This window comes from Centropristis striata, chromosome 4, assembly GCF_030273125.1.
Source record: "Centropristis striata isolate RG_2023a ecotype Rhode Island chromosome 4, C.striata_1.0, whole genome shotgun sequence".
Lineage (NCBI taxonomy): Eukaryota > Metazoa > Chordata > Actinopteri > Perciformes > Serranidae > Centropristis > Centropristis striata.
In genome coordinates this window covers 13,077,251-13,092,939 of record NC_081520.1, presented here as the reverse complement: position 1 = coordinate 13,092,939, position 15,689 = coordinate 13,077,251, and the positions used below count along the sequence as shown (strand labels likewise).

The following is a 15,689-nucleotide window of genomic DNA, read 5'->3' as shown; positions in this document are numbered from 1 at the left end:
AACATTTTGGTCAGATACTGAATTGGTGACACTTAGTATCTTGGGTGACCACAATACTTCTGTGTTGACTGTATAGCTCTTCTATGCTGCCAGCTTGAAGATGTATGAAAAGCATCCAATTTATAGAATTTGTAGCTTCTTTGAAACAACATCCATATTTGAAGAATTGTCTAATGTCACGACTAGATATGAGTCTGGAGAGACATGGATATTGAACTGCAACTTTGCTGGTTGGTGGAGGAAAAACAACTTAGATGGTTATTCTAGCTAATGTAAAATTCAATTGTTATTGTTTGTTTATTGCTTTGTTGTTAATTGTTGTTGTTGTTGTTGTTGTTGTCTTTGTTGTTATCCATTAATTGGTATGACAGGAGGCAGCAGCCAACATTTCTTGTGTTCTGATGTATCTGTTTTTAGTATGATTAGCAGCTTAATCTACAGTTTTTGTTGGTGTTTTGGGCCCAGACATTATGTGTTCTAATCTCTATAAAGATATATCTATATTAGTCGACCAAAACATCGGTCGGCCGATATATCGGGCCAATATTTGCGTTTTTTACTTGTATCCGCATCAGCCGATACATGCCTGTGTTTGCCGATCAATTAGCCCATTTCACTGAGCCAACACCAGGCAAGGCTCGATGCAACATCTGCCATTCTCTGTTGAGCTGCTGCTGATACCGGAAAGAACAAATACACATCAAGTATGTGGACTCATCTGAGGCGCCACCACCTCGAGGCCTACAACAGCATACAAAAAAGAAAGCAAGATCCAGCAGAAGAATGTTTGTTTTGTTAATAAATGTCTCTTTTTTTGTTTAAATTAAGACTTGTGTAACATTTGTTATCATTTTGTCATTTTTATCATGTAAATGGAGGGAGAAAAGGCAATATCGGCTTCAAGAATCGGCCCAAAAAATCGACAGCACATATCGGGGATCGGTTAAGACTGATGTCAAAATAATCGGCATCGGCATTAAAAAACCTGTATTGGTCGACCACTAATCTATATAGTGGAATAAAAATAAAAAGGTATAACTGCTTCAGGCAACAGCCGATGGGTTCTGGGATTGCATTTTGGCCAGGTCTGCCACAGAAGTTTTACCTGTATTCAGTCTAATTCAGCTCAAATGTGATAGTTCATTACTACTCAGACTACAAAAGTAAACGAGAAAACTTTCAATACCAAATTCTTCCCACCCCATTGCCTACAGATCCTAAATTCATATGCAATTATCTTTTTAAAAAGATTAGATTAGAATAGTTATATGATGTGTTTTTGTGTGGTTTGATGACGGAGGAAAGCACACAGAGAATTGCTCAATGCATCTTACTATTACGTAAGGAGCTAAATGGTAGTAACGATGGTAAATGTTATGGACACAGAGCTCCGGATACATGTCACATGCACCAGATGAAAGAATAGTTACATTGTAGGTCTAGTTTATATGGGCAAGCTCAAGAGTTTACATGTGTCGGTTTCTCACATCAGGTTTCTCAACAAGTATGACAAGAATCTTCATGACATATCTGTCTCTGAGACAGAGAATCTGCTTTTTTAACATATGCACTTTCCTAATAAGGTGATATCTATTTGTGGTGAAAGACACAGATAGTAAACATGTGAGTAGAATGAGTAGAGTAAAAAACACATTCTAACAAATAGATTAGATTAGATTAAATTTGTAGATTACTGAGACTGACAAACTTCACACTGCAAAAAAGGTGTGTCTAAAAACATTAAATCTGAGGGAAATTATCTTGCTGCATGGACAGATAATTTCACTTGACAAGATTTCTTAAATTAAGATTATTAAATCTAGAAATAAGCATGTTAAACGCTTAAAATAAGAAATTAACTCTTAAAACAAGATGAATTAAAGCTGCAAGCAGCGATGAACTGGCCCAAGCAGAGTGCACTTCAAATTATTTGTTTCTTACCAAGATAAAAAAAACTTTAGATTTAGAAGTGTGAGATCATTTATCTTGTTTTAAGAGTTATTTTCGTATTTTAAGTGTTCAACATGCTTATTTTAATTATCTTAATTATCTTATCTTAATTTAAGAAATCTTGTCAAGTGAAATTATCCGTCCATGCAGCAAGATCATTTCCCTCAGATTTAGTGTTTTTATCTTGTTTTTAGTCACACCTTTTTTGCAGTGCACTTTTCATTTAAAACCCCGACTGTTGTACAAGGAGCCTAACTTTTGTTTAATAAAACACTGGCGTTCTGAAGGTGAGGACAGGGAATTGATGTCACATGGTACTCACGCCTGATATCCTGATATAAGAGGTCAAAATACAGCTGCTGAGTTGAGATTCCCATCTCCACAGGCAATGTATAGAGAGAACAAATGCTGCAGGTTTTTCCAACAAAACAACACTTTGACTCTGCCTGATTGTATGTTGTATTGTGCATTTATTATTTATATGTACAGGATAGTTCAGCATCATTGTGGTTTAGCATTTATTGTAGATTTATTGTGGAAAAAGTAACATCTTCATGTTCAGTTTTATGTTATAATTGCCCCTGCCACCACAGAACACATTTTTACTCAAATGGTTACACTATTTCTACGGTAGAAGGAGACTGAAATTAACTGTCAAAAAGTAAGTATTATTTTTTATATTATTTAAATTATTATTCATATTTTTTTTTTTTCACTTTCTGTATATTGTTAAATTGTATCCTTTGTTTATTGTATCCTTTGGATCCCCATTAGTCTTCATAGAGATGAAGACTATTCTTCCTTGGGTCCACATTAAATCAAACAATTATTTCACAATTACATCATTACAGCATTTATACAGAGAAGAACATGAAGTCATTCATCCTAACATGATTATAATGTATATTAACATGATTATAATATATATTAAATAGATTATAAAAGAGTCACATGATTATAAAAGATTATACGAGCTAAGCATAAAATGTACCATGATGTTCAATGCAGATGTATTAACATGCATGAGTTCAACTTAACATGATTTCCTAATTTCATAGAAGGCTATTGCAACATAATATTAGGATAAATTATGCTATAAATAACAGAATGATGACCAATATGCCACCTGAAATGTTTAATGCTGTGGTTGTTGTGTTCTATTCAATATTTGATATGTTTCAAATCAAGCTTCTAACATTTCACTCTTTTTAGGTCTTTCGTCAGTTTAATCGGAATGGAAAGCAACATGACCAGTGATATCCTCACCATCCAAGGCTTTGACATATCTCCACAGTTCACATACCCTATATTCTTCTTACTGCTGTTTGTTTACTTTACCCTGCTTTTTTCTAACATTGGTGTCCTTGTGCTTATCATCACTGAGAAGAGTTTGCACCAGCCCATGTATATTCTTTTTTGTAACCTGTCTATTAACGATCTAATTGGTAACACAGTCCTCCTGCCTCGGCTGATGGCTCACATCATCTCAACAGAACGCTTTATCACCTATAACCAGTGTGTGGCTCAGGCCTTTCACAGCCACACATTTGGCTCAGCCTCCCATATGATTCTCATCATTATGGCAATTGACAGATATGTAGCAATATGTCACCCTTTGAGGTACAGCTCCATTATGACAACCAAAACTGTGATCGGGCTGTCGGCAAGTGCATGGGGGGTGTCATTAGTGCTGGTGTCTGTTCTGATAGGTCTCACAGTGAGGCTTTCTCGCTGCAGATCCTTTATACAGAATGCTTACTGTGACAACGCATCACTGTTCAAGCTTTCTTGCGAGGATGTGTCCATCAACAATATCTATGGACTCTTTTTCACTGTGTTGCTGTTTGGTTGCTCAATGGGAGGCATAGCTGTCACTTATTTCAGAATAGCTCTCATCTGCTGGCTCAAGAAAAACAAAGAGTTGAAAAGCAGAGCTCTTCAGACATGCGCCAGCCACCTTGTTCTTTATCTCATCATGCTCTGGTCTGGGTTTTTAACAATCATATTGCATCGTTTCCCAAATTACCCAGATTTAAGAAAAATTGCATACATTTTATTCCATGTGGTCCCTGCTAATCTAAATCCAATCATTTATGGAATGCAAACAAGGTCGTTACGTGATAAAATTATCCAAATACTGCAAAGAAAAGTGACTCCAAACGAGTAGCTTTTCTTTTCTGTTCATACTTTGATCAGAAATACACACTTAATTGTTTTCATTTGTTCTAATGTCTGTCTGTATCTGGAAATATGTTTTATACGCAGACTCTTACATTTTTATTTTTGTTTAATAACTCCTGTGACTTGTCTTTCTTTGTGCATACTCTTGAAAGTATTTCAATTCAAATTTGTGTCTTTGTTACTTAATTCCATGTGCTTAATCGATAGTAAAGAACTTGCAAATAGTACAATATATTATTATATTCATATTATATTATATATTTTTATCTCAACACAGAAAAGGAAAAGTGAAGTGAAGTGAACTGAAAAAAATAGAATAGAATTGGAGTCTACTGTGTGCTAGACCCCAGTAACAAGCTCTCTACCAACCTCTTGTGTCTTAATGCTAGAATAGCATGAAAATCACAACTTCTTTACCTCACCTAAACTGTTAATAATAACAGTAAGGGGTATCAATTATCATAAGATGAATTTATATTCATTTATTTGTTTCAACTGAGTTGCAGGGATTATGGAAATGTATCATGCTGCACTTTACCTATCGGACTAACTCAGAATAACAAGTCTATGATGTGTGTAACTACAGAACAATAGTACAAAACAAAGAAAACATTACTTATTGTTCATAAAATATTGTGCAGACAATTATATAGGCTTCTAACAATACCCAACACACATACAGTCGTTGGTACTAAAACCTTAAATTATGTATTTTAAAAAAGCTGTTTTCTTTTTAATATGTTAAAGTGGAAAAGTGATACATATTAACTTTTTAAACTGATATTTTCTTGAATGCTATACATTTAGAATGTGTTAGTTAGTTGCTATGTAACTCCTCAATTATGCAGTAATGAGTACTAGATATTATTCAAGAGCAGAAATGCACTGAATATTCCCAGAAATACTTTCTTTGTCTCTCCTCAACATTTGCTGTAATGAGGATGTAATTTGGTCTTGTTGACCTCGGGATGATCTCCTGTAAAAAGGTCAACCACAGTTCTCAACTGTTCTTTTTCCAAACATTACTTTTCATAAATAAAAAACTGATTCAAAGCACTTCTGTTTTGCTGATAAAGCATTCTATTTTCCATTGGGTTGAGATTAAAGAGCCATAGCCCATTTTGCAACATAAAGACCGGGGATAATACACATCAAGAGCCAAGCAAATGGTGGTGATCCGGAGGATTAAACAGATAATCCATGTGAGCTACATTAAGACGTTGTTTTCTCTTCTCTGCTGTTATGTGCAGAAGCTTGCCTGGTTGTATCTCTGAACATATTTACTCCTCTGTAAAGTTGATGATTCTCTCTCTTCAACTGATTCATGTTGTGAGAGTAAAATCTCCCCGATGAGAGATGAATAAAGCACTTCTTCTTCTCTACCTCCTTGCAAAGTCTGTTAAAGTCTATTTCACATAATAATTGCAATGATTAAAACCTTATACGATTTAATTTAATAGAATTATTAAAACAAAGCACATTTTCAGTTTTTCAGAGCAACAGAAGTCTGCTGTGTGGTTTGTTTCATTATTGTCCTTTTGTACGGAATCAGTTCAATAATTAATTGGTTTTAGAACAGCTGAGTACCATTAACTCTGCTTCTCAACAACTATATCCATGACAGAAAAAATTATTGTGTTTTAAATGTGTAAAGCAGCAATGGATTAACTTGTCACTTCTTTATGTGGCTTTATTGATTCCCCTGAATTACTGTTTCAGACAAAAATAAATAAATATACAGAAACGAATCAATATTTTCTTTATTTAAAATAAAAGCAAAAAGAAGTGGAAATACCATCAGTAGAAAAATGTATTGATTTACTAACAGTCAACGCATTGGAAAACAAGTTGAGGAATGCAAGTTGTCAACAACAAAACCTATAATCAAAAGCTTTTCAAAGATCTAATTCTACTTATAAATAGGACTGTAGTAGGGTGGGTGATGACACAGCCTCCACAGTAGACCATTTCTAAATTGATATGCAATCTAAATGTTAATTAGATTATTGAATAAAATATAGTATGTCATGCATTCTGTACTAACCTGTAATAACCTTTGTGTTATGTACACCAATAAACATAATCATTATACATTATATGGCTTTGCCCATTATGAGAAGGCTCATTAAAAATACCATTATGAAAAATATCCACATAAAGAAACGGTCTAAAACTTTGGCTACTTTCTTCCACTCCCCAGTCCTTTTCTGCGTTGCCCTCTGATCTCTGTAACAGTTAGCTATGTACTCAATGTTACGCAGCAGTTGCCTCTCATTGCTTTGGCTGTTGCAGAGAACCTCTCTGTCTTTTCTCTCTCCATCACTCACACCTCCCTTCCTGCATCTCCTCGGACCTCCCGAATCTCCACAGTCCATGCTCATGAAAATGCCGTTCTTCCAAGTGCTGTAGTTGTTGGTGGGGTTCTTCCCGATCGAGCCTCTCGGACTCATCATCTGATCAATGTCTTCCCTCTCCTCGGAGGTCATGGAACCCACTGTCTCTTGTCCTCTTTCCATTTTGAAGACACATTCCTCTCTGCCTGGTCCTGCCTGACCATTCATGGTGCAGTTGGTGTTCTTTACAAGTGGAGGCTCCTGTTTCTCCGGCTGTGGTGACAAGCAGTTCTCCCCGACTTCATAAACGAAGCACATTCTGGCCATGTACTGCAGAATTACTTTTTTGGCCCACTTGGGAACAGGCTTGGCATCCGGGCCACAGTGGTGAATGTTCATGATGAAGATAGTCAGGGCAGTGGAGGCAGTGATCATAGTCATCGTTGCAATATAATACTTTCCTGTGGAAGACAATAAGACAGGAATTAGAGTTAAATGCACCTTGACATGTTTTCATTTAGCTTATTCTGATGAATGGGTTTGAATGATTTCTCATGAGAACTTATTGAACACAATTTGAATAGTATTAGGACAGAGTTAGTGTAAAACTTACATATGAAACTACTGGACATAATTACATTGGTGGCAAAGAACATGAGTGAACAAGTTTCCAGTGCGACACAAACACTTGTCTTTTGAATCAAAGTCATGTCTGTCCTCCTCCCCTCCCATTTGCCATAAATGCATTTGTGCTCTGCATGCTACATTAGTGGGCAAAATGATGTGTGATAGCTACAAAATTCGGTGCATTAATTCCGTGAGATTGCTACAAAATTTAGTAAAAAAAAATTTAAAACGAGAACAGCCTGTAAGATTTGACCCCCTTTTTATAGCCCTTACCCAGTGGCAGTTCTACACGGGGGCCACTGCCCCTCTGAAGAAGCCCTTAGCCCCCTGTTGTAGCCCCTGTGTCAAATTAATGATCAATTTATAACAATAGACGACGGAACAATTCTTACCTCAACAATATCTCATTGTACACAAAAGGAACCCAGAATGTGTACATTGTATAATAGTTTAATTGTGCAATAAAAGCGTGTGTGTATGTATATATATACATATGTATGTATATATATACATATGTATGTACGTATGTATGTATATATATATCATGTATAGATTATTCTCACTGTACTGCACTTTCAAAATTAAAATGTAATTGTGCACAAAAATGAGAAATGTCAATTGTCGTACAAAAATAATTGTTTGTTTGATTGTTGGTAAGTCTCATTGTTTCAATCAATGTATTTATATCTTCCAAATATACTTAAATCAGATTTTTAAATAAGCTAAAATTAAGGTTTTGAATACTTAAATATCATCTTTGCCATTTTTTAATGTGCCCCTCTGATTAAACAGTGGCCCCTCCTTGGCCCCCACAGTAAAACTGATCTAGAACCACCACTGCCCTTACCAATAAGCGGCACATTCTCAGAGGGTGGCATTATCTCGGCGACCAACAGCTGAAAGACAGTGAGTGCCAGCATCACTGTGACACCCAAAGACACCTTCTCGCCAGAGTCAGCTGGCAGGTAGAAGCCCAGTGGAGCCAGGAAAGAGATCATCACACACGGTATGAGCAAGTTGAAGACGTAAAAGGAAGCTCTTCTCTTCAGTTTCAGCGTGTAGGTCACATCAGGGTAAGGGTCAGCACAGCAGCCGTACAGAATGATGTTCCTTTTGGCCGCCATACCCAGCACCTCCCACTCCACATTATCCACCAGGTCAGCCAGGTCAGCACTATCCATGGCGTTCTGGATGTCCAGCTGGTTTCCGTTGTAGGTCCAGGATCCGTATGTGAACCTGCACTGCTGAGCATCGAATGGGAAGAAAGACACGTCCACTTTGCAGGAGCTCTTTGTGATAGCAGGGGAATCCCACATGATCTGGCCATCATGTCGGATCACCACATTGGTGTCCATGGAGCCAGTGAAATGGTCATCAGCACTGAAAAATGAATAAAACTTAAAAACTGACCTGGACCAAATAGATATGTTTGGATACCTTTAGAAATGAATAGAGAAGCAGTTGTAATGTCCTGGAGAAGGTGGAGAAAACTTGTGAAATAAACTTGATCAGGATTAAAAGGCACAAGTACACCAGCTGAGGGAAGAGTCAACACATTCGGAGAGTTGCACTCATTCCTCAGTGTTGTGTCTGCATTTTACACTTTTTAGTAATGCTAAATGTTTCAGTCTACGTCCCTACAAAAACCCTTATAGGCAAGAGAGAGATCCTGTGATTATGACTGAATAAAAACATTTTTTAAATCTGTGAAACTGATTTTTTTTTAATGCCAGCTGAAAATAGTAATTGCCAAGATACATTTTCTGGTCTAAAAAATAATAATACACCATGTCTATAGTACAAAAACATTCATGTTTCCTTCCAGGTGTATTTTAATTCTACACACACTGAAAAAATACTAATGTTATATTACTTGTGTTTAGAATGCATGGGGAAATTAAAAGTCACTCCAAAGAAAATGTTGCACTTCAGCCTCTTGTAGCCAAAATGGAGGGAAAAGGCCTTATTTCTAGTCAAATGATATTCCTTCTTCATCTTTCTTGTAAAGGTAATGTCTCTAATTGTAATTGTTAAATTTTAATATGTGTTGTTCTGTTGTTCTGTTTTCCTAGTCATTACTTTAGTATAAAAAGCAGACAAAGGTCTGGACACTCCGATAAATAATGGCTTCAAGGAATGTTCAGCTTGTGCCTTTAATTCTGACCAACAGGAGCCACACTGATTAACCCAATACCAGTCCGACCTACTTGTTATATAGGACTATATCAGGTCTCCATACATAACTACTAGGTATGCGGATGGTATCGAGTCCATCGTAATCATCTTTATTCCATCTGAGGTGGGCATCAACCCACACTTGTCGTATCCATAAATATGCAGTCAAAATTTGGTTTCGCTCATCCTGTAAAACATTTGTTATAGAAACAATTGACAACAACAGGGAACATGTGGCAGATAAAACAGAAATATGATCACATATAAAAGGCATTATTATGTGGGTCTCTGCACGGATTACAACCTACTGGTGACGTGTGTGCACTGTGATGTTTTACCATGTCGATAATTTGTGACAGTGTAATCTGCAGGGTCACATTCAGTATGGTGTTTGTGTCCTCCACAGGCCTCAGCGCACTAGTATAGTCGTTGAATAAATCATTCAGGAGCTTCTGAGCATATTTCCCCTGAGCACACCAACAGGCTAAGACAGAGAGAAAAACATTTTACAGTCATTTCTACACAAAGCACCAGTTGTGTTTTATTTATTACATTTTCTTTATATTTTTTAGTCAAGAAAACTGTGGCATTTTCTCTTAAAGACATTAAAATGTGACCACTTTTGATCAACCGCTTTTTATGGCCAGTGTAGAGTCAATACAGCGACATAGATGCTGAGGTTGAAGAGAAAATGTGAAAGTATGACAGATGGTGGAAGGGGCAAAGGCGAGTCTGAAAAGGCCATGTCAGCCTCAGTCGGCCTTCATTAAAGCTCTGAATAGAGATCAGGCAAATCTGCCACTAAGTACCAGCAATGACTTCATCTTTTCAGATTGTGTATGTAAAAGTCAATATGTGTTGATTAAACACTATGACAAACAATATGAGTATCAACATGAACCAAAACAGAGTGATGGTTTAACATGAGCATAGTAAATGCCAATCCCATGCTTTAAAAAAGGAAATTATTCACACCACTACTACAGTAATAATTCAAATTTTAATTCCAATTCACCAGAAACTTTAGAGGTTACATGTTGGAATACCTTTGAAATTAAACCACTAGTTCAGATTCTAAGTGGAGCTTGTTTCCTGTGTCAACAATGGATTTTTACTGGCCAGATGTTACTCTGAAACGCTGTTTCACTAAAGCCTCTGAGCTGGATACAAAGAAGGTCTACGGGATTATGATGAGAGCAAATCCCTGAACAACTGGCTCCAAGTTTGCGGATTCTGGGTAACAGCTTGTGTGGAAAAAGAAATGAAATCTGAGAAGAAGCTGACGGTCCAAAAACAAATATTGAAACATTTATTAAATGCAATACAACCAATGCGCAGCCGAATATTTTCTGCAAATATTTTAACATCTCGTCGTCATCTTTGTTGTCAGCTTTCCTCGTTTCTCTTAACTTAAAACTGCAATAAACAATAAAAAATACAAAGTTTTAGATCACATAAGATAAAGTAAAACAAATAAAATCAATGGGAACTTACTTGGCAAAATACTGACACAAAGAAGCAAGCGAAATAAAGTTTGAGCTCTCCATCGTTTCATCTTGCTGAAACAAGTTATCTCGATCCAAAGACCATTTGAGCTGCTGTGTGCCAAACAAGTTGCATTCACTCGAAATAAAAAAATAAAAAAAATAAATCAGACAGAGTGAATGCAGCCAGCTGTCTGTGTTTGCCACCAAATGCTGCTGATAACACTGGAGAAGAGAAGGGAGGCGGAGCAGCACCACATGTTGACCACGTACAGTACACACACACACACACACACACACACACACTGCACGTTGCACACATGTACAGTACGTGTCCGATAGGATATGTTTATGTGATAAAAAACATTTTAATCGATGCTTTGTCTGTTCTGGTGCAGCACCACGGAGAGCTCCCAGTCTAGTCCCTCAATAACAATAAAGCTATATATTTGTAAAAGCCATTTTGCTTTGATTGTTTGTTTTGCTGTTTGTTGTTCGCTCATTATGGGTTCTGATGTCATGAGTTAATATAAGGCACCGGTTTAGCCTATGACTGATGTTGTGAGATGCCCGAGAGGCACACAGTTTTTTTTTTATCTCAGAAATGTGATGTATTTGTTGGAAATACAACTGTATTTGTTTAAGAAGGAAGTATATCTTTGTTTGGAGACGCGATAATAAACTCAGGTAATTGATATACGGAAACTGGACATTTCATTTGTGCGCGTAAAACTGGTTGAACGGGATCTCATCATACTAGTGGCATCTTTTTCGAGTAGCATCGGGTCACTCTCTACAATATGTGTTTTAACCCTGTGGCTTATATTATTATTAAGTGGCACATTTAAAAGGCTCCATTATTGAACATGTGCTATGTCATCTGTGCATCTTTATTTGATAGGCTGTGCCGTTCAGACGTAACAACCTCGGCGCTCTCCTCCGCTCACTTTCTCTTCCGGGTGCTGATGTTTTTCCACGCACTGTGTGGTCCTCCTGCTATCCGTCGCACAATAAGGAGGATGCTGCATCCGCGGGCCTATTACCGTCTTTGGGCGCATTCAAATGAAATTTAGTGGATGCAAAAATGCCACAGGGATACAAGATGGCAGGATGAGCCCCAGCTGTTTTTTCCCAAGGCATTGCATCCTATCCGGCTTGGTATCCGGAATATACAGCTCCACCCTGCAGCCTGATATCATGAATGTTATTGTAATAGCTTAGTCATTGACAAGCCAAGTGGGTGCAGGAAAAAATTGATTAACAGGACAATTGGAGGTAGGTTGATTTTTTTTTGGACATTGTTCAGTAAATGCATGCATATGTAGCAGGATGTCCTTAAATACCCTAATTGGAGTGGATATTGATAGCATTTTTATGAATCACCATAAATACCTTATATGTAACCTATTGCATTTAAAGTATGAGAAAGTTATTTGTTGCACATGCATAAGCAGATTGTGAGTATCCCATGGCACAGACATACAGAAGTACCCCTGCCACCTCTCCTACAGAGGAGCAAGACACAGACTTTATAGTTGTTAAGCCTCTTTTGGTTATTGTTTTACATCTCTTTGTAATCTTTTTGTGTCTCTTTTTAATTTTGTGTCACTTTGTAATTGTTTTGGTATGTATATTTTGTCTGTGGTTCTTATAATCAGCTGTTTTGCATCTCTGTGGTAGTCTTTGTAGTCAATTTCTGGTTGTTTTGCTGCATGTCAAAGTCGTTATGAGTCTCTTGGTGCGTCTTTGCAGCTGTCTCTTCCAGGTTGGTTTGTGTCTCTTTGAGTAAAGTTTTGCATTGATGTTTTGCATTTTGGGCTCCTAGGCCTGTGCCCAGTAGGCCTGTTCAATATCCATCCATGGCCACATCCATAACATTTGCCTGTGTGTGATTGCTTTTGCAAGATGCTTTTAAATGAGACTTTTTCACTATTTCAGACCAAGATGCTACAAGGCTCAAGTATCCTGGGACATGAGAGGCCCCTGGTCATCAGGGTGTCATTCACCACCTGTGTTGTTGGTACTGTCTGCCTACCACTGCTTGGACTAATAACATGCGTCTTCATATCCTCTGTTTTTCATTATGAGGACTCTACTGGTACACACTGCCAGGTAAATTACCTATTGTGCAAACTCAATAACCATGTTATTAATTTGATGCTAATAAGATATTAAAGCATTACTTTGTGTCTCCAGGTTCCTAACTACCTGCCATCTATCAGTGCCTCAATAAGCCTGAGTCCTGAGTGCCACATATGGCGGTTCTGTATCGGACTGCACTCGGCGCCGAGGCTCTTGGTGGCATTTACCTACTTCAAATTTTACAAGACACGTTTTTCCTCAAGGTTTCCTGAGGGTCCACTCACCTGCTTCAGTCTGGTCTTTTCTCTTTTTGAAAACCTCGGCCTCTTGCTTCTCACATATGTGTCATCCAGTGAAACATACTGTGAGTAATCCATAGTTTTTCTTGGTGAGGTTTTATTAAACCCTCCTTCCCTTTTGAATCATGGCACATTGTTAAGATTAAACTTACCTCATAAGTTTAAAAAAAACATTTTGATTTGATTCTAAATTTATCGCAAGGCTTTGAAACGGTGCTACATTTATACAGATTGGAGATCATTTGGGATGGTTTATGACAAGTGGCAGCAGAGGGTTTTTTCAATTGCTTTGAAATAAAAGTTGTTCCACTGTGGCAGGCTAGTATGAGTGTAACTTTGATTTGGAAATTCATTATAACAGTTATTGTCTTCTACTGACTTAATGTCCCTCTCTCTTTGCTCCATAGTCGTACATAAGGAAGGATTTGTCCTCTTCATTGTCAGTTCCATTATCTACATGCTGATAACCTGCCGTCTATGGAAGACTATTAAGAATTATTCATTAAGTCCAGAGGTAGGAAATGCCAAATCGCACACTACAGACTGAAATCCCTCATTTCATTTTTCAGTATTTCTGTTTTTTTTTCTCTTATAGGATGCCAAGTCTCACCATTGGAAAGTGCGCTTCTTAATTCTCAATGTAGCCTTCTGTGCTTTCGCTGGATTCTTTTACTGGAAACACAACATGTACTGTGAATCAGGAAGTAAGTATTAAATCAGTTTGAACATTTTGATCTGATCTGTAAGGGCCAATAAGAGTCATTCAATGGAAACTGATTTTTGTCAAACTTGGACCGTGTTTTTGCCTCTAAATGACTGCTTCAATACTGATTGAGGGTGCTGCAAGGCTGACCGAAACAAATGTCTGTAATATATCCCTGTTTCTTCTTTTCACAGGTTACACATTATTTGCCCTGTTTGAGTATCTGGTGGTCTTCTCCAATATGGCCTTCCATCTCACAGCAGTGTGGGACTTTAAGAGCCGCGAGGTGGTGGTCATTTCATCCTCTGAAGATAAAGACTTCTGACTAGAAACTCAAGGACTAAGTGCTAAATGTACCATCACACAGCCACCTGATGTTAACAGCCTTGATCCTGCACAAAGAGACGAGTGGGATGAAGGCCTTTTCCATATAAGTCCTTAGAGGATGTAGATTCCAGACATGTTTGAGCTAAAGATATGCACATGTGCTACTGTATGGTTAATTCAGTGAATCGTAAGTGCATTTTCATTGCCTCAGTGTCTCATTTATAGATGCCTTTGCCCACAAACAGCACAATATTTTCTGTAATGTGAATTTTAAACTTTTGTACAATGCACAAAAAGTGTGTAGTCAGTCATGCTGTATGTGTGCTAAAGTAAAATGACAGCAGTACAAGTATGCTTGACCTTCATTTTGCGATACAAAAGGGGGTAAATGTCTATAAATCAATGAGTAGGGGCTGATGTAGTGGGAAGCACGGGTTCTATGGACCTTTCCTTTGAGCATTTATAATTTTGAGTTTCAGATCATTTCAACACACAGACAAAATGGATTCTGATAAACCTTATTTCACACCATTCCTGAGAAAGTTTGCCACCAAGAGCCATTTAACTTTAAATATACTAATATGAATAATCTTTTGATTGTCAGCAGTTTAAATTTGTCTTATGAAATGTGAATACTACGTGTACTCTATGTGACCTTAATGCCCAGTTATTAATCTGCTGCAGGTATTATGATCACACATCGCTTATCTAACTGTGACCCAAAAGTTAATACTGCTGCATTAGAATCCAGTGGCCCAGTGACCATGTAAAAATAACAGAGCAATATTTATTTATAGAGCATTTTTAAGAGCACCTGATGTTATTTTATGCATCACAGTGCAACATCTCTTTCTTTATAAGAAAATTTAGCACCAAATCTATGTCACCCAAAACTGCTTCACTACCTTTTGAGACATAGGTAAGCATGAAACATCCATCATATTGTCATCGTAATTTTCTAAGCCAATATACACTATTAAAATGTATTTAAAATTATAATTAATTGAGGGCTGCACAGTGATCTAGTGTTAAGCACTCTTGCCTCACAGCAAGAGGGTCACAGGTTCGACTCCGGCCTGCGACTCTTCTGTGTGGAGTTTGCATGTTTTCTCTGTGTCAGTGCGGGTTCTCATCGGGTCCTCCGGCTTCCTCCCACAGTCCAAAAATATGCACTTTGGTGACTTTAAATTGCCCGTAGGTGTGAATGAGAGTGTGATTGTCTGTCTCTATGTGTCAGCCCTGTGATAGTCTGGCGACCTGTCCAGGGTGTACCCCGCCTCTCACCCAATGTCAGCTGGGATCGGCTCCAACCCCCCCTGACCCGAGTGTGGATAAGCGGATAAGGATAATGAATGAATAAATATTAATTATTATTACAGATTCATGACTAAAGCAGCTTGACACACAGTGCTGAGCTGCATATTAATCCCCATGATCTTGGCTTTAAGACTATGTATTATGTACCATTATGTGGCTTCTACTGCTGACCTCGTATCTCCCCCTAAAGATCCCCAGTCCCCCACTACCA

The 15,689-nt window shown here is 37.7% G+C and overlaps 3 protein-coding genes across 4 annotated transcripts; 2 read left to right on the top strand and 1 right to left on the bottom strand.

Moving 5' to 3' along the window:
• Nucleotides 1-3,184: 3,184 nt before the first annotated feature.
• LOC131969979 (olfactory receptor 52N4-like) lies at nt 3,185-4,117 on the top strand. The gene has a single exon (XM_059331215.1). It carries the CDS (start codon nt 3,185-3,187, stop codon nt 4,115-4,117), a length of 933 nt encoding a protein of 310 aa, XP_059187198.1.
• A 1,838-nt stretch (nt 4,118-5,955) lies between these two features.
• chrna10a (cholinergic receptor, nicotinic, alpha 10a) lies at nt 5,956-10,927 on the bottom strand. Its single transcript, XM_059331364.1, has 5 exons — nt 10,761-10,927; nt 9,605-9,750; nt 9,299-9,453; nt 7,939-8,471; nt 5,956-6,925 (listed from the first exon to the last, which is right to left on the bottom strand). Exons 1-5 carry the CDS (start codon nt 10,819-10,821, stop codon nt 6,225-6,227), a joined length of 1,596 nt encoding a protein of 531 aa, XP_059187347.1. The 5' UTR covers nt 10,822-10,927; the 3' UTR covers nt 5,956-6,224.
• Nucleotides 10,928-11,730: 803 nt separating this feature from the next.
• LOC131970093 (post-GPI attachment to proteins factor 2-like) lies at nt 11,731-14,513 on the top strand. 2 transcript variants are annotated; one of them, XM_059331367.1, is made up of 6 exons: nt 11,731-12,025; nt 12,689-12,862; nt 12,947-13,196; nt 13,539-13,645; nt 13,727-13,835; nt 14,029-14,513. In XM_059331367.1, exons 2-6 carry the CDS (start codon nt 12,695-12,697, stop codon nt 14,157-14,159), a joined length of 765 nt encoding a protein of 254 aa, XP_059187350.1. In that variant the 5' UTR covers nt 11,731-12,025; nt 12,689-12,694; the 3' UTR covers nt 14,160-14,513. The 2 variants fall into 2 exon arrangements, with proteins under 2 accessions (XP_059187350.1, XP_059187349.1); XM_059331366.1 differs by lacking the exon at nt 11,731-12,025 and adding an exon at nt 12,261-12,515.
• The last annotated feature ends 1,176 nt before the right edge of the window (nt 14,514-15,689 follow it).